The sequence below is a fragment of the Cryptomeria japonica genome, chromosome 10, assembly GCF_030272615.1.
Source record: "Cryptomeria japonica chromosome 10, Sugi_1.0, whole genome shotgun sequence".
Lineage (NCBI taxonomy): Eukaryota > Viridiplantae > Streptophyta > Pinopsida > Cupressales > Cupressaceae > Cryptomeria > Cryptomeria japonica.
Window position 1 is genome coordinate 52,736,739 of NC_081414.1, and position 19,110 is coordinate 52,755,848.

Consider the following 19,110-nt stretch of genomic DNA (forward strand, 5'->3'; position numbering starts at 1 on the left):
TCCTCAAAATCTTCTCAAGAAAATAATAATCCCAACGAGACAACTACTCAGTTTTAAAGCTGAGAAAATCTTGCCCATCATTACTAAAAGCTGCCTTCATTACTCCTTGTTCGTGTGACCTTACTTTGAAATGATTGCGCTGAAGCATGCCTTAAATGTTAAGTCACTTCACTTCTGAAACAATGGATCCTCACACATACTCACCATAAATGGCAGATTTCAAATCATTCAAGAAAGAATATTCCTCTCCTCGACAGTCGTTTATTATGTTCTAAAAGTTCGTGTCGTCACCACGTGGCAAGTCATATGTCTTTCAAGAAACCTATACATAAAAATCTGACCCTTGCGAAACCATCACAACACAACACAAACATGACAAATCTTGAACTTTGAACCTTGAACCAAAAATATTTAAGTTCAATTTTCAGAGAATGCAAAAAGCCAACAAGGACCAGCAAGACTGAAAATCGCGCGGGAGGAAAAACATTCAAAACAACGCCCGTTGAACTTTGAACCTTGAACCAAAAAGGTTCAAGTTCAACGCAGTGAAACTTAACAATGACCAAATTACATGGGCAAAATTTTAAACAAATTTCTTGACCAATAAATTAGATAAGCATTACTTCAAACAAGGACGCATATGGAATGGAAATTTTATATCGGCCCAACACGGAGGAAACATGGAGAAGCCTTGGCAAGCCTACTCTCTGGCCACCAACATTCCATCTCGTCAGTGCAGACCAACACAACATCAAAACTCTCGGTACTCTCATGGCACAAAGGGTAGTGATCAGAACACAACAATTCATTCTGGATTTCATATTCATTTCACTGGAAAGAAAAGCGTATGACGCCCTCCTGGGAAGGGGGTGGCTGATCATGGCTAGAGCCAATCATAACTGGAAGAAGAATACACTCTCAATCGACAGTGAAGGCCATAAGTATGTGATTGACCTGAGGAATCAGTCCGTCAATGAAGAGCTTGCGTCGTCTGACTCCGACTCGGAGGACTCGAATAGATGGGAGTGGGGTTTCGAAGGAGACAGAGGAGGGAGGGAACCCAACGAAGAAGGAATATTGGAACTGGATGGATGCTCCAGGGATGGAACTAGTTCGTTGGTCGGGCTTTGCCATTGGCAGATGCAGGACTATGAGGTCTTCCACCTGGAGTGCCACATGTTGCAAGTATGTGAGATTGGGGAATCAAGTGGCAGGATGGACAAACAGTCATTTCCACCGGAGTACAGTAGATACCAGGAGGGAATGGCATGAGTGGATGACACGCCAGCCCACCAATTTAAATGAGACAAACCCATCAAGTACGAGGAAAGGGGAGTGGAAAAAGTTAATCTAGGCAAGTATGAGGACCTGCAGGTAATACTCGTAGGAGATGACTGGAACCCCATACTGAAGGCGGTGGCTTTCGGGATATTTTTGGAATACAAGGACGTGTTTGCCTAGACATAGAAGGACTTGAAGGGGGTACCGTCGGAACTGTACGTACATCGCATAACCCTTGTATTAGGAGCCCAACCGGTACGAAGGAGACCATACAGGATGAACAAAAACTACGCAACCAAAGTAAACGAGGAAACCAACAAAATGTTGGAAGCAGGGATCATATTCAAAGTGGAAACTAGTGACTAGGTTTCCCCAATAGTCATCTCTCTTAAGAGGGAAGCTAACTGGATAAGGATATGCATAGACTTTCAATACCTAAACGCAGTAACCATCAAAGATCCATTCCCGATTCCATTTACTGATAGCATCTTGGAGGAAGTAGCTGGGCACGAGATATACACATTCCTAGATGGGTTCTCAGGATACAACCAGATAAGTATTGTGGAAGAAGACAAACAAAAGACCACATTTGTGGTGGAGGAAGGGGTGTATGCCTATAATCACATGCCATTCGAACTATGTAATGCACCTACAACCTTCCAGAGAATAATTCTACACATCTTTGACAAGGAAGGGAGAGTCGTTTGTGTGGGGTACGGAGCAGGAAGAAGCCTTCAAGGAATTGAAAGATCGACTGGTGAGTGCACCAATACTGGTATACCCGGATTGGAATAAGGAGTTTCATGTACATGTCGATGCCTCCAACTTTGCAATTGGTGTCACCCTCGTGCAGGTAGGGACACAAGGGTTGGACCATTCTATGTTCTTCACTAGCCGACTCCTGTCAAGGGCTAAACAAAACTACAACACAACATAGCAGGAGGCACTAGGGATGGTGTACCCCGTACAAAAGTTTCGACACTACCTGTTGGCTACGTCGTTCACATTTTATGTGGACCATCAGGCAGTAATGTACCTAGTAAATAAACCAATCATCCAAGGTAGGGTAAGTAGATGGCTACTGCTCCTGCAGGAGTTTACCTTCACCATTATTGTACGACCTGGAAAGTCCCATGTAATAGCTGACCAAGTATCAAGGATAAGATCAGGGGAACCAACCGAAGGGGTGAACGAGAACTTTCCAGATGCACACTTATTCCAGATTGCAATACTACCATCCTGGTATGAAAAGATTTGTCGGTACCTCTCTACCTGCACATTTCCAAGGGAGATGCCACCAGGGGAACGGAGGAAGCTGGCACTGAAGAGTAAGACCTTCCAACTAATCAATGGGTTGCAATACAAAATGGGTCCTGACCAAATCTTGAGGACATGTGTTATGGAGGAGGAAATTTCCAATGTGTTGAAGGAAGCACACGACAGGTTAGCAGGCGGACATATGGGACCAGATGCGACTGCCAGGAAAGTACTTTTGGCTAGCCTATGGTGACCAACTCTACACACCGACGCCCGAGAGTGGGTGATCGGGTGTGATACTTGCCAACGTGTGGGAAAACCACTGAAGAGGAATGTCATGCCCCTCTTTCCTTCGCAGCAGCAAGAGTTATTCGAACGTTGGGGTCTGGATTTTGTGGGACCGTTGAAGTTGAGTAGCATGCATATGTGCAAATATATTGTAGTAAGTACGGAATACCTCACCAAGTGGGTAGAAGCGAGGGCCTTGCCGGATAACACGGCTCTAAGTACGGCACGGTTCTTGTATGAATAGATCGTCACAAGGTACGGGATACCCCTTCAAATCATGAGTGATAGAGGAGTGCACTTTGCCAATCAAGTAATTCGTACCATGACTATAGAATTCAAAATCTTTCACAATCTCTCTAGTTCATACTACCCTTGAGTTAATGGGCAGGCAGAAGCGACCAACAAGGTGTTGGTGTCAATAATTTACAAATCATGTGGAGTGGAGCAAGAAGACCGGGAGGAAAGGCTACCAATCTTACTATGGGCTTACCACACAATGTACAAAGTCACTACAGGGCATACCCCGTTCCAGCTCATGTATGGGCAAGAAGCAGTGGTACCAGCCGAATACACTGTACCTAGCCTGCGGGTGGCAGTGGATAATAGACTTGAGTGCAAGGCTTGGCAGCATGATAAAACTGGACGAACAAAGAATAATGGCACAATGGGCAACGGAGGTGGCGCAACACCAACGGAAGTGTTGGCATGACCAGCACCTATGGCGGGTCAACTTCCGGCCAGGGCAGTTAGTTTTGAAGTATAACGGCCAGAACGAACTTCAACTAGGGAAATTTAATGTTCGATGGCTCGGACCCTATAAGATCAGAGAGGTCAGTAAAAATGGGGCGGTGAAGCTCTCGACTCTGGACAACAATCCAATTAGGGACCTAGTGAATGGTTCCAAGCTGAAAATCTACAAAGAACGGAACAAACCTGTAATTAAGATTAACATGCTGGGATGCGCTACTAGAGGGCACTGGACCATTGGCCAAAGCAAAGAAGTTGAAGAAGACCCAGTGGTAAAAGGAGAACCCTACCGGAGAGATGAAGACTGGGCGAAGCCTTTGGCGGCCATGGAAGAATGACTTGTACCGAAAGGGGTGGAAGGTGTGGCAGATCCCAGGATCCACAAAAACCTCATGAATGCGTATTTTGGGGACCCAACTGTGTGGGTGCGGGTTTCAAGACATTGGAAGAAGCGGGCTCCATACGAAGGACTTCAGGAAGGGTACGTAGCATATGATATTGATGAAGAAGCAAAAGCCCGGAGGAGAGCGGAAAACGCAAATAAAGAGAAGGATCTAGTAGATCTGGAAGAGGAACTTGACTTAGAGGTATATGGGGCAACCCTAGGTCCCTGTTTAAAAATGGTGTTGAAAACAGAAGATCTATTCGTCATCGCGCCCCAGCCAGGCGAAGTAGAAGCCGGACCCAATTCATTGTACTGGGTGATCCTTAACCCCATGGGACCACCAGAGGTTGATGGAGAGAAAGTAAAATGGTACCAACAATACGAGGGTCGCTACATTGATGGTTGATATAAGGGGGTGGGACCCGCTTCGTTAGTTGACAACATATAGGACCTGGAGTACGTAGGGACATGTTGTGCACAAGAATGTTATAGAAAAATTCCACACATCTGTATGTGGTTGCACGATTCGGAGATGAAAATGAAGACTCAGAATGATCCCTCAGGAATGAAGAGGAACAACAGTGGGGAAGAGGACATTGATCACAAACCAAACAAAAAATGGAAGGAAGATAGGACATGTAACAAGGGAAGAGCGAAGAAACATAGCAACCGGCCAACAAAGAGAAAACGAAGGGGGTGGAAGGATTATTTAGCAGCAGTGGTAGACACAATAAACTGGCCAATGGACCCCAAAAGACCAATTAAAGGGCACAACCTGACCAAGGGATACCTTGGTAAACTGAAGGTACGGGGACTGACATTTAAAAAACGTTGTCTGATAAAGGAAGTAAAACAACTGTTAAGGAAGGGGGTACTAAAGGTTAGTGAAGGGAAATATATGGAGAGGACGAAAAAGCCAGGGTTAGCAATTATAAAAAAATTAAAATGCTAGGCAAAAATAAGGAAAATAAGTAAAAATTACAACTAATAAAAAGGCATTTATTTTATATTAAGACAATAAATCATTTATGCCTAACCCTAACCCTGACAAGAACAAGTAATTATAAAAACCCCCAAGAGGCCCATTTGTATACAGAGCAGGGGAGAAAGCGAAGCAAACCCGACAACAAGGCAAAACTGGAAGGGCGAAGGCAGGTACCTGTACGGACGGACATAGGTGAGGACTTAAGTCTGTACACCATACGGACCAATCGTATGGACATGAAGGTGTGTGAAGAAGCATTGGAAGACCCATATGACGTATGGATTTCTTGTACTGGAGAGGAGGAGAGTCAAATGCCTAAACCGTATGATGTACGACCGATGCATACGGAGCCCGCAGAAGGCAACAGGATATCCTATACAGTGTACGGCGTACGAAACACATAGCACAGGGAAGGACATGGCGTACAATAGTCACACTTGGCCCATACGGTTGACACCAAATTTGACAAACCACGTCATACGTTGTACGGAGTCTCAGGTACAACATACATCAATCTTGACATTATTTGTCGTACGGAGCCTAGTGTCAACCGTACGACAAGTTAAGTAGTTGGTACAACAGTATACGGTCGCCAACGTATGGAAGGAGGAAGTCGCGTAGCGAGGGAAACGAATATCGTATGGTAGTGTACGAAGACCAGCACGCAATAATCCGTACACGCAAGAAGCAGGCAGGTATAAGAAAGAAGGTCATTTGGCAAGTCAAACCCCATACTCTGTATGGTGAGAAGGCAGTAGATAGTGCAATGGGTTGTACAAATTGGCAAAGCACCCTTCCAGACAGTTATAATAACGACCAAAGGCTGGACAAAGGACGGAGAATAGAACAAGACAGTTACAGTGCAGCCATGACTGCCACAGAGCCAACCAGCATCAAGAAAGCCAGGAACAAGCCAAAGGTACAGAAGGATTCAGAGGGAATCACGGGGGAGAATGTAGCATTTGAGAGTGTGACCGGCAATGAATGTCGTACCTGGTGGGAAGAAACTCCTCCAGACCATGTGATAAAGGACTCCCTCAGGAAGGCTCAGGCAGACCATGCCATTCAAATGCCCACGTTCAGCACCAAGGATTTTGAGCCAGTACTATGGACTATGGTGTCCGGATATAACCCGCAAGAACGAGCCTCCATCATTCAGTTTCAGGGATGCATGGTGCGAGTTTCTTTTAAACCGAAGGATTTCATGAGGGTATTTGGTATACCCGACAAGGGGGCATCTGCAGCCAAACCAACCAAAAATCTCACCAAGGAAAAAAAGAAATAGTTGATGGATTTGGTATGCAGGGATGACCTCACAGAGGAACAGTGGAAGAGTGCCTGGTCTGATGGCAGGGGGTGAAGCGTGTGTTTATTGCATCAGGAGAATGGAGAATGCTAATGGACCTGGTCAAAAGTCGCCTTACAGGAGCCAGCCGCACATTCGACATAGTTGTTTGGATGATAGGGTTAATGAACAAGATTAAATGTGGGAAAGTATACAACTGGGGGCAACTCTTGGTGGAAAGAATCCATGACTTTCTCAAACTGGAACACAAGACATTCTTCATGTGCCATCAGCCTGTTCCTGGACGTCGTACGCCTGCAAGTACCACCAGAAATGTGAGGAACCTTTGAACTGTGCGGATGGGTGGAACCAAATAAACCTACCATGTACTACTATACCCACCTGGACACACTAGGTGACACCATGCAGCCGACCAAAAAGAGAAGAAAATTGGAAGGATCAATAGAGGTTGAAGATGTCAACAAGGCAGAGGATTCGGAGGAGGAAGTGGAAGAGACTGAGGAGCAAGAAAGTGGTGATGAGGGGTTCCATATGGCAGGACACACAACTGTAGAAGATGAAGGGGAAGTAGAGTCGTAGGAGCAGGAAGAGGAGGAAGAGGAGGATCAACACGGAGGGTTACGAGCACAATGGAAGAGTACGAGGGTAAAGTTCACACCTCTGAAGTTATCCTCGACACACTTGGTACCGCAAGAAGCGCCTACGGTGACCAGCCCCATGGGAGACGTACCACCACTAGGGGTGTTGTTCCAAAAAATCAACAAAGGGGAACCACCAGCACAACGACGGGTATCATTACCACAAATTAGCTTGGTTGTACTTGTAGCAGAAGCCATAGAGGGTACCAGTATGGTAGACCATGGCAGGAGAGGTTGTACAAGGAAAAGACATAACGGAAGAGTAGGGAATTGGTACGGCAAACTCAGGTTTTGGTACGGCAGACATTGGTACAACATCAGCAAGTAATGGTATGGTTCCAACATGTAGTGGTACGGTACCAGCAGGTATGGTTATAGTGTCAACAAGTACTGGTACGGTTCTAGCAGGTACTGTTACAGTCCCAGCTAGGGATAGCCTGGAGGCATTGGTAGCACTAGAGACACTCACGGATGAAGATATAGATGCCTCGCTAGACGGATGGTTGGGGTAGTTCGCACTCACTCCACACCTTCCCCCCTCCCCCGCACCGCACAGCATGGCCATGGGGGCGCACTTGACACTAGACAGAACTATTACTCTCACAGACCAGGACGTGGGGATGTCTGTTGACCGAGAGCATCAGGCCCCAAGAAGTGGCAAGCAGGACCAAAAAAACATCTATGATGGGGAAAAGCGGGCCAGAAGAATCACTGGCAGGGCTCCACCTCACTCCACCAGATCCAAGTGATCCAACAAGCTCACTCCAGTGATTCCTTGGAGAGTTACAGGGGCTCTCCGATGTTGCACGGGGAATGGCACAGTTGACTGGGAAGATGGAGGTCGGCAACTCTGGCGACGCTACGCAACTGTGTCACTTCATGACTATGGGGTGTGTAGATGAGTTTGCATGCCACTTCGAGCAGCAAGGGTGGTCAGACCGTAGTACACCAGAAATGGTTCAGGAATGGACTCACAGGCACCTGGTGGGAGCCAGGGGCACTTTGGGCACCACCTTCCACAGCATGGAGGGGGCCCTCCAAGATGTGTACTTGCGGATGCGGCGGCACCAGATAGAGCAGGAGGCCCAACGGTTGTATATAACAAAACTAGAGAATGAAGGGGAGAAGCATGCACAGTTGGTTGCAGTAGAAAGGAACCTGCGGAATGAGTTGGAAATGAAGATGACCACCTATGAGGCTCATTGCAACATGCAGAAGGAGGAGGTGCAAGTACTGGCAACCAAGGTAGCAGAGCTCACCTCATAGATAGAGCAAAAAGATAAGAAATTGTTGGAAGCTTCCCACATGGTAAAGAAGGCACGGGAACGATAGTTGCTGGCAAAAAAGAACCTAAGACTTCACACCGGACACCAACCTTCTTCTCCGACCACTATAGGGATGCCTCCTCCCTCTTCTCGGTCCTAGTTTATGTTTTGTATTCCAGTTCTTATTGTCTTAGTCATCTGGAAGACGACTACTTTTTTGGGGGGGGGCTAATGTTAGGGGTAAATAACTTATGTTAGTAACAATGATAGTTATAATTGTGTTTATGTTGTGTTTATGGTTATGTTGCGTCACTGAGAGGTTCCCGTCGAGTAATTGGGAGTTGGTGACAGTTGGCAACTTGGCCAACCGTCGGGTCTATATATTGTTTGGTTGGAACATCAGCAAGGGAGTATGTATGGATATATTTTGGATAATTCAATAAAGATATAACTCTTCCGGTCTAGTTGGTTATCATTACTACTTATGCTGTGGTATGTGAATGTTTTGTTGCATGAATAACTGGTACGTGTGGAAAACACTATGTTAACTATGAGTGTTACCAACCTTACATTAAGGACTAAACATCATACTTTTCATTATTCTTTATCATTTGGTGTGCAGCATGGATACAGGAACTGGCAACAGAGTTCAATCAACTTGATTGAGTTACCTTGTAGCCAATGATCATGCTGGCAAATTTCACATCTGTGTCTTTGATGGTGTTGACCCTCATTGATCTTCCATCATGGGTTGCATCAGTGAGCTTCTCAACCGCAATGTTGGAGATCTTCTTTCCTGGTTCCTGTCTAACTTTGGGTAAGCTAGTGACCGCCTAAATTGCTTCTTTGGTGATCATGTGAGGCCAATCCAGCCAGATAAATTCATTATGCACCCTGCTCAGAACATATCTGATCACTTCATCCTTGAATTTCCCTTGATTTCCTCAGTGCCTAAATCCTCCAAGGTGCAGTGAATATAGGCCCTGACATCTTCCACATAAACCACGCCATCAGGAACCTTTGAAAACGCGCCAATAGAGTCTTCCTTCATAGCAATTTGGGGAACTTCCTTGAAAACAGGCCTAAGCCTATCCTTAACCTCAACAACAGTGGAATTCGAAATGAAAGTAGGCGAAGATGATGATCCAGATGCCATTTCAAAGAAATACCTGGATATCAGTTGTCGGTTGAGGGGTTTTGATTACTTCTCGGATAACTGCTCAAAAATTCTTTGGAATGCCTTTGCTCTCTCTTGATCGCCTATGATTCACCTTTGCTTCATTGTGGTTTGCTCGAGTGCTGGGTGAGTGAAAATGAGTCCATTTTCTCTTTTTATCAGTGAGTAAACCCTAATTCATCACTGTCATAAATGCTTAGCGATGTACCCTACCGGATGTCGGTTTCACAATTTTATGCAAGATAAACCTCCATCAATGATCAATACCACTCTCCAGATCTCTTCCGGGGAATATGCAAGATCTGTAATGAATTTGTCAACCCCTAAGGCGTATGCCTCAGTTACCAATTGAATTTCCTGTCGGTGCAGGAATGCTCTGTTCTATCAGTGGACTTACAGGTGCAGTTACCAGTGTAGTTGCATCTCCACTTGGTTCTTCAGATTATCTAACCCCTCTAGGTGTGATCTTGTTGTATTTCATCTACCTTTTGCTTTCCTTTCTCATTTGCTTTATCATTGCTAACCAGTGTAGTCTTGCTTCTGCAGTACTTAGCAATATGACCCATTTTGTTGCATGTATAACATGTAACATTGTTCTTTTGAATTGCTTTGACATATTTGGTGTCATTCCTTGACCTGCATTGATTAGACAAATGTCCAAACTTTCCACATGCATGACATTTAACATTCATTCTGTAATCTTCTGACATATGACCATATTTCTTGCAATTTGTACATTGACCGGAAACTGAATTGTAGTTTTGATTTGCTCTATTTCTACATTGTCTAGCCATATGCCCAAATTTATTACAGACAAAGCATCTACCATTGAATTTGTAAGCATTAGATTGTCTTACCGGTTTCCTCTGGTCTGATGAGTTCTGCATACCATTTGTCTGATCTTCATTTGCAATACCGAAGCTTTTGCCTTGTACAAATCCAAGTCCTCTAGAATCTTCACTCTTCCTTTGTCTTTTCAATAAATCATCCAACTGTGTAGCACTAATCTTGAATTTTTCTTTATACTGACTTGCAGTAGTCAGATCATCTCTCAAATTTATTATTTGTCTTTCAAGCTCTTGTTAATTATTCTGGGATTGTACCAAATCAGTTCTCAACAGATTATTCTCATGAGTCAATCTGCCACATTCTTCAAATATGTTCTTCAGAGATATAGCAAGATTTTCTTCCTTCTTCTTTCTATCCTCAATATCTTTTGATAACCTCATAGTCAGGTCTTGCATTTCATTCTTCATAAGCATGTTAGCTTGACTCAATTTCTGACATTGTTCCTTAAGTGCATTTTTTTCTTCATCATCCTAGTTTTGTAAAAGTTCATTTCTCTTAGCTTGAGCAGATGATAACCTTTCTTGTAGAACAAGAATGAATTCATTAGCAGAATTCAATTCATCTTGCAATTTTAAGTTATTCATCCTTTCAGCATCATAATCCTCAAGTGCCATCTCAAGTTGCTTCTCCATAGCCATATTCAATGATTCTGGTTTAAGGATCTTCCTCAAGTTGTTAAACTTTCTCTGAGGTACCGGGCTTTGATACCAATTGTTGGAATACAATGAATCCAAAAACACTGAGAGGGGGGGGTGAATTAGTGTTTTGTAAGTAATACAAGATTTTAACCTTTTATAACATACACATATGAACCGGTAAATGAAGAAACATATAACATGAAGTAAATAAACCAACCACATGAATGAACACCATAACACACAGAATTTATACGTGGAAAACCTCAAAGAGGAAAAACCACGAATTTGTGACCCACAATATCAATTCACTGGCCATATGAAAGATATTACATAGCATGGGGGCCTGCACATGCAGGAAGGCACACTGTTGAACACAAAAGAGTCTCACTGACTACAAGTTTTTGCTGAGATAAAACAGTAATGGTGAACTCACAAAATGCATCTGCAATGCCAAAAAGAGTTCCGATTAAAGCACTATTCTGTACTGGTTCATAAACCTTGAACCCTTCTACCGGCATCTCCTTTCCTCCAAGAATGCTTTACAAACCATCTACTGATCATAGCCTGATATTACATTCGCATACAAATGACCTACATACATATCCTTTGCATCACCTTGTTCTACTACATTGTCATGTTACAAAATGACCTAATAGAGTGACTTATATACCCTTTACAAACAATATGTCTTATGGTGGTTTACAATACAGAAAGATATTCAATGTCGGCCCTATACAATAATTACAAAATGGTTTTAGAAATAAAACCTTTCGGATCCCAAACTGATGTTGGCTTCACTGAAGTGCTGGATGTCGATGCCAGTGTCGGTGATGACCCTGATTACTCTAATGCCGGTATCCGTCTGTGTATGCCTCCAAATGTCGGTATATGCCTTCAATAGAATCTTGTTGCCATCAATGACAACATATGAATCCAATGAGTGTCAATTGCCAAAAGATAAATGTGTGTCCTATCTTCGCCACCAAAAAAATTATTCTAAGCATCCAAGTCCAAAAAGTCATTCCACAATTTCAAGTTCAATCAATAGGAGTTGGATCATGAATTTCTTTATGAGTGTGCTTTGAGTTTATTTCTGCATTGGCCAATATGCTAAAACAATTATATTTTGAAAATCATTTTAATTAATCAAATAAAACCATCATATGAGCATATTTTTGGTGCAATTTTGAGCAATGTGGAAAAGTTTCAAGAAAACCCACTTCATCGTTTGTGAAATTTTAATGCTTACATTTTCATAAGCCAATTTTCGAAAAACATAAAATTTTGTCCTAAAAACCTTGTCATGGATAATTTGATTTGGGTCATGGTCACATTATCCCCCTTTTTGCCTGGTTAAAATTTCAAATCCAAATTCTTTATTAGTCAAAAGATGTGTTCATGTTCATAAGTCGGGCCACTAAAAGTAAATGGGAAATATTAAATTATTTTTCAAAATAAGTTTAATATTTTTAAAAATAATTTGTTTATTTCCCCTTTTAGTTTTTATTTTGATAGTTTGGTAAAAAAATTATATAGAATCATTATAATTCATTTTGTGCTTCATTTCTCAAAAAAGTTAACCTCTTGACCTCCTTGGCTTACATGCTCAAAAAGATTAACCTCTTAACCTAAACTTTGTCAATTGCTCAATTTGCTTAACCTCTAAACCAATGTGCTCACATGCTCAATTCTGTTCTCTTTAACCTCCTTATGCTCCAATGCTCATTTTTGTTAACTCCTTAAGCATTATTTCAAGAAATTCATAATCATAATCACTTTTCAAAGGGTTGGAAAGCTAAAGTCTTATGCGACGTTCACCATTGTTCTCATGCTCATGTTGAAGGGAAACCTTGAAAATTGTTTTCAGTTGCAGGTGGTACACAAAATGGATTTGTTTAAAAGGCTTGAGTAGCTTTCAAGAAAATGCAAGTGACATACAAGCCGGATGTGAAAGTATAGACTCACATATTAACTGCATCACAAAATGCCTTAAAGAGATGTCATTTCACAATATGCAGTGATGAGTTGCTTGACAGAATGCATCATATAAGTAACGTCTCATTGAATGCATTGGTTGCAATATTCACAGAAAAATAATTTGTTGAAAAGGCTATAAAAACTTAAAACCAATGCATGTGATAGGTGTAAAGCCAAATTCCACAACCCTTGTCAGCTTCTTCCCTGTTTTGTGTAGTAGTGGGAGTTTTAAATTAGAATATGGGCATCCCTGAAAGCATGATGAAAGGGGTTTCTTTCAGGCATTTTAGTTAGAAATGTTCTGTTAGATATGCATGCAAATGTGGGGAGTAGACACGTGGCACATGATTTGTCAGAAAGAATGCCTCAAAGAGTCATCATCGCATGGAATATAATGATTGTTTGATATGCATGAAATGGATTTGTTGAAAAGACTTTGAAACTTTCAAATATTTCCAAGGAGCTCGTGTAGACTAAATACAGAATATGGAAGCATTTATATGTCACTACAAAACAACGTATTAACATTCATTGAAGCAGATAATTTGTTTGACAGAAAGCTTCAAAAAGATGTTACCAAATAGAATACAAATAGTCACAATTTCTCCACATAATAGAGATATTTACTAGATTCTATGGTTATTGTAGCTGAAATATGGAGGTGGTGTATAAACTCTTTGATTAAATGCCTTGGAGAGATGTTTCTTCATATAATGTATTCTTGTGTAATATGCACAAAATGGATTTTTTGAAAAGGAATTATAAAATTTCAAATGGATGCAAATGGCATGTGTATTCCCATTAACCCGTGCCAAAATTGAGAGCTTTTGAAAAGCATGTTAATATCTAGAAAGGTACACCAAATCATGCAAGTTTGGCGGATAAAGGATCTACATACTTCATTCATATGAATCACACTTATCGCATTGATTATTAGGTTGTGCATGCTAGTTTAAACCCATGGTTGTTGTGTGGAAATGTTTTCTTGGTACCTGTGGAATCATAGATATTGAACGCAAACAATTTGATAAAATCACTCAATGATATGCAAATGAGGAAGCAAAGACAATGCACGATATGTGTTTGATGAAATGTCACAAAGGAATGTGATCTCATGATAGGCCCGTGAGGTGTTGGATAAACCATTGACAAACCGTGAGGTGTTGGATAAACCATTGACAAACTGTGAGGTAGTTGACAAAATGCTTCGAGAGAATGTAGTCTTTCTCTCAGTCATTGTAATTAGAAATGCTCACATTAATATTCATGTGAATGCCTCAAGGAAATGTGCTATAATAGATAAAAGTGTGAGGTATGTGAACTGTTTTGATAAAATGCCTCGAAATGTGTCTTATGGAGATGCAATGATTGCAAGATATGTACAATTTGGATTTGCTAAAAAGGCAACAAAAAATTTCAAACAAATGCAATCGGCACCTGGAGTGAGGCCGAGTTCTACAACCTTTGCGAGTATATTCCTAAGGTGCGAACAGGTTATCCACATTCATCAAAGCATAGTGGCTGGGTGCTTTTTGTCAAACATCACGATTAGAAATTATCTAGATGACACGCATGCAAATTGAAACTTAGACAAGGTGCATTTATGTGTTTGCATGGAATGCATTAACCGCGACATAAGAATTAGTAAGCAAAGGCTTTAGAAATTGTTGAGTGATGGAAAGTGGCAGGTGCAAAACCAAATTCTACAACACATGCTCTATAGACATGCATGTAAAATGTGGAATCATAAACAAGACACTTGAATTGCTTGACCAACTACCTCAAGAGATGTCATTTCAAGAAATTGAATGTAGTGATTGCAAACTATTGGCGAAACATCAGTTGACCCCAAAGACAGTGCAAATGAACTATTTTTTTGAATACTCAAAGAAATGTCATCACATGGAAAACGATGCATAGGTAGACACGCATGCATGCAAAATGAGAAGCATAGGAGAGGCGGGTAAACTGTTTGATAGGAAGAATGTTAGTAAGAAATGTAGTTTACATATCGAACGTCGTGATTGCAGTCATGCACAAAATGAATTTCTTGATAGGGCAACACTCTTGTGGAGATTACTATTGATTCTAAATGGAACAATTTCAAAAATATACCTGCACTATAATAATGTTCGTCGGATCAGATATCTAGATCGTACTGATGAAAGAGCATCCATCAAAGTATGATGACAGGGATAGTTTTGGCAGATGTTTTCATCACATGTGTTCAATGATACATGCATGCAAATTGCAGAATCATAGGCAAAGCAAGAAAATTGTATGATTGAAAAACTTGAAGAAATGTAAGTGAAAATTAAATTGTGGAAGCATATAGACAACACTGAACCATTTTGCAAAATGCCTCAAGGATATGTCATCTCATTGAAGGCAATGATTGCACGATTTGCACAAAATGTATTTGATGAAAAGGCTTTGAAATTTCCAAGAAAAAGAACTTTGCATGTAGAAACTAAATAGCCATTGGAAAAATGAAAACTTTGGTTTATTTCTACTGCTGGCTATGAGGATTCGTAAATGAAAATGAGAATGAAATAATTCATAATGGTCCTTTGAGTTGAGGATTTTTTTAGCAGAGATCACATGAGTTAAATCTTGTGGGTAAGAATGAAAGCTATCTCAATTGGATTTTATTAGGAAACAAAGAGTATTTCCAACACTGATTTTCAACTTAGATCCTAAAAATGTTGCAACTTATGTTCTTCTCTTAAGTGCATATGCAGAAATGGTGTACCATATTGACAAATGTATGTGAGCGATTAGATCAAGGGAAAAGGTGGTGATGTGAGATTATTTTGAGGCATTGTTGAGGATTTTGGAATGTAGAAGGTAAGGAAAATGCTACATTTAAAACTGACCTTCCCATATTGTTAGACTAAGGCACAAACTTATTCACAGATTTTACTTTCATGCAAGATGTGGTCGAATAGAAATTGTGAACCATTTCACATAATGCACACCTTAGACATTACTAATCACAAGATATACTAAGGGTGGTCAAAGAGCATGATTAGCACTTGCAAGGGTTGCAAACTATGATTGTAATATTTTCTTGCTTGATTACATTGCACACTATTGATGTGCATGGTAATTGCTTGGATTTTACAAAATGTTATACTAAGTCCAGTCCTTTGATATAGCTCATAAGCCACAAGTTTTATGCACTCGTAATATTCAAGCCATTTGTATGGCAAATATGCTCATAATCATCGAAAAGGGAACCATGAAGTGGGTTGGTTGTTCTACATAGCTTCATTCATCATTTATCCTCAGTCACATCATGAAATGAGCAATGCATCTATTGGCATTTATCAATCCAAATGTGCTCAATGCCTTTCATGCCTCCATAAGGAAAATTTTCACATAATGTTTTGTTTGGTGTCAAATAAGGTCCTATGGACCATTTTGTAATGATTTGAAGTCCACCAATGTAGTAGGAAACCCTTGTGGGTCCATTGTGCAAAATTGCTAAGAAATTATGAATGTTGCCATAAGGAAGCAAAAGTTGTCAATATGCTTCCAATGATGTTTAATCATTGTATCAAGGTCTATTTGACCTCTTTGAACCTATTTGTACAGATTGGAGTCATGTAGGGACCAATGGTTCAGTTTTGTCCATGGTGTCAAACCATTGCAAAGATGCAATATCACATTTTAGGTGTTTAGGGTGTATTGGGAAGAACCAACGGTCATAAATTCAAAAGTTTGTTATGAACGTTGGTTCCCAAGTTGGTTGGTGGAAAAAACATATAAATCTACCTCCAAAAACTCGAGGAGGTTGTTGTTGGTGGAATTTGTGAAGAGAAGCAATAATACAAAGTTCGTTTTCCTGCATTTTCTCTGTTTTTTCCCTGTTGCAATGTGAATCATGTGCCTGTACAAACAAGTTGTGCTCTTAGACTGGATGCATTTGAAATTACTCTGAGTCTTCTTTCATTTGGCACCAGTTTCATTCATTTTCATAAGGTTTTGAGCATTTTGCAAGCTTTTTACTGAAAATTATATAGAAACCCTAGTTCCAAGGGTTGAAGAGAAAGATGTAAATAAAACCTCCATTCCACCTTTGTGAATTGCCAAAATTGGTGGAATGGAAGGGATAGGGGTGCTACAGATGGGTTTTGAAGCATTTTCGTAGGAAATGAAGGTTGGAGCACTTTTGGAGCAAAATTAACCTAACATCCCCATGTGTTAGGCCTAGTGAGTATAGGTAGAAGTGAGGGTTTGTTGTTTAACACTTGGATGGCGCAAATAGAAGTTGTAACCTACACATTTGGTTCCCATGTGATGTGTTACAGCCTATGGAGTTGATTTTTGAGGTTTGTCATTTGATTAGTTGGCACTTGCTTTGGAAAAGTGGCCTAATTAGGCCTAGTTAGCAAATTACCAATAAAAAATAGAGGGACACTTTCTGAAACAACCCCTAGATCCAAGTTTATATGTTGTAGATGAGCCAAAAGGGTACTCATAAATGCGCTTGTTCTGTCCTGAAATCATCCGTACAAAAATTTAAGCCTTGAAAACCCTCTAAGTATGGCTACAAAGAGATTGGTCCGATTGTTAAGCAACTCACCAAAGAACTTGTTAGAGACTCTTACCAATGCATGGAAGGTGTTTGTCTTGATGCCCTAAGATGTTTTTCAAATCTTCCCTTGAAGTATTGAGTCAGTTGGAGGCTTACCCCAAGATTGTGCCCAAATTGGTCTATGTCTAAGAGACCCAGTGAGGAAGATAGGTGAGTTGGGAGAAAGATCTCCATTTAAGGGCCACATGTGCCTTTGTAGGTGATTGATCCAAGTTCTTTTGTACCTTGGGTGACTTGCTCTACATCAAAATGGATAGACTTGGAAAAACAATTTAGAAGATGAAAGCCAAAACTATGTGTGGAAGAAATGAACATATGGACCTTTTATTTTTCAGAAGGCACTGTAGAAACTTTTGAGTATGTAGCAAGGAATGAAAGAAGAGTCCAATATCATGTGTACTAGAACTATATAGAATTTTCTTGCTCGCTGATTCTCATTACTTTCTTAATCGCCATGTTTCTTGTGCAGATGTCTTGAGCTATCATTATGAGGGCTACATGCGACTATCCATATTGTATAGAGTGCAAATGTTTAGAGGATTGCAATCCGGTATCTCTTAAACTGAAAATGCCTCCTAAAATGTATTTGTAATGGTGATACATAAGTTGTCACTTGAAAATAGTTCCTTTGAGTATGATGAAAAAAGAAAATAGATGAATTACCAACTAGCAGAATGGAAGATGAACTATCAGAGATTTAATAAGATTCATTTTCATTGGAACAACCATCTAGTTTGGATCTTCAATATGAGAACTTATGGTTGGTGAAGCTCTGATTGAAGATAATTTGATTTTGTACATCTTATTCCTTCTCTATTATACACCAACTTATGTTTTCATAAAAGAGATGTGCATCAGTTCGTAATATGCAACAAAATTCAACCAAGTGTAGAAAATGCTCAATGTCAAAATGTCTTTAGAAGATATCAAAGAGAAAGCAAGTGAAGATGAAAAACAACCTCGATGAGATCAATGCGTTTATTTTTCTTCAAAGTTAGGAGTTGCTAGCTACCTTTTTGTAAAAGCAACTTATATCACTCATTGTAACTAAACGGTAGAAAATAGACCTTGTTTGTGTGAAAATGGAGTAGTTTCTAACTAAGCTCTTTTTGTGCAAAAGCGACATAGTTTCTAACTCGAAAATGAAAAGTTGGTTACTAGGTAGTTATCCTATGGAGCCTATAAATACTAGGCTATTTTGTAATGTAGGGGGGAACTTTTTAGAGGGGGAAACTCTAGAGAAATTTTTAGAGAAACTTGTAATGACTTTTGATTTTGCACTATGTATAGAAGGGTTTCTGAGATTGTATAATCTCACAAAGATAGTAAAAAATGCATTTGTTCTTATGTTTTAAATGGTCTTCTAAGTTATTATTACTAATTTTTCGTACATTGATTTAGTGATCCCTTTATATACCTACGTGAATCATTGGTTATACATGCAATTGTTGTAATGAAACATAGTCATTTCTTGGTATCTTGAGTTAAGTGTGTAAAAGTAACTTATCTCCTCGTATATGTTGAGATTGTTATCTTTCTTTCTTCGTTATTACATATCAATACTTATTTTGTGCTTAAACCCCTTTGTAATCATTATCCATTGTGAATCTCAAATGGTATTCGCATGTCTACTATTGGGGTTTTTGTTAGCCATCCCATTTTAGTTTCATATTTTCTTCTTTATGTAGTTTTAGGTTCAAAGTACACAAAAATCCTA

The 19,110-nt window shown here is 40.4% G+C and overlaps 1 protein-coding gene across 9 annotated transcripts in view; it reads right to left on the reverse strand.

The window, feature by feature from the left end:
- Positions 1-19,110, reverse strand: part of LOC131029723 (histone-lysine N-methyltransferase ASHR1) — a 295,469-nt gene that overhangs the window by 52,204 nt on the left and 224,155 nt on the right. Inside the window, exon 16 of one of the 9 annotated variants that reach the window (XR_009102820.2) lies at positions 11,141-11,720. The exons of 6 other annotated variants lie outside the window; for them this stretch is intronic. Coding sequence is in view for 2 of the 3 variants with exons in the window: in XM_057960365.2 (XP_057816348.2) it covers positions 11,885-11,909 (25 nt within the window). In the remaining variant the exon portion in view is untranslated. Of the gene's footprint in view, positions 1-11,140; positions 11,721-11,869; positions 11,910-19,110 lie in introns of those variants that run through there. 2 more of the 9 variants (XM_057960375.2, XM_057960365.2) reach the window with 2 other exon arrangements.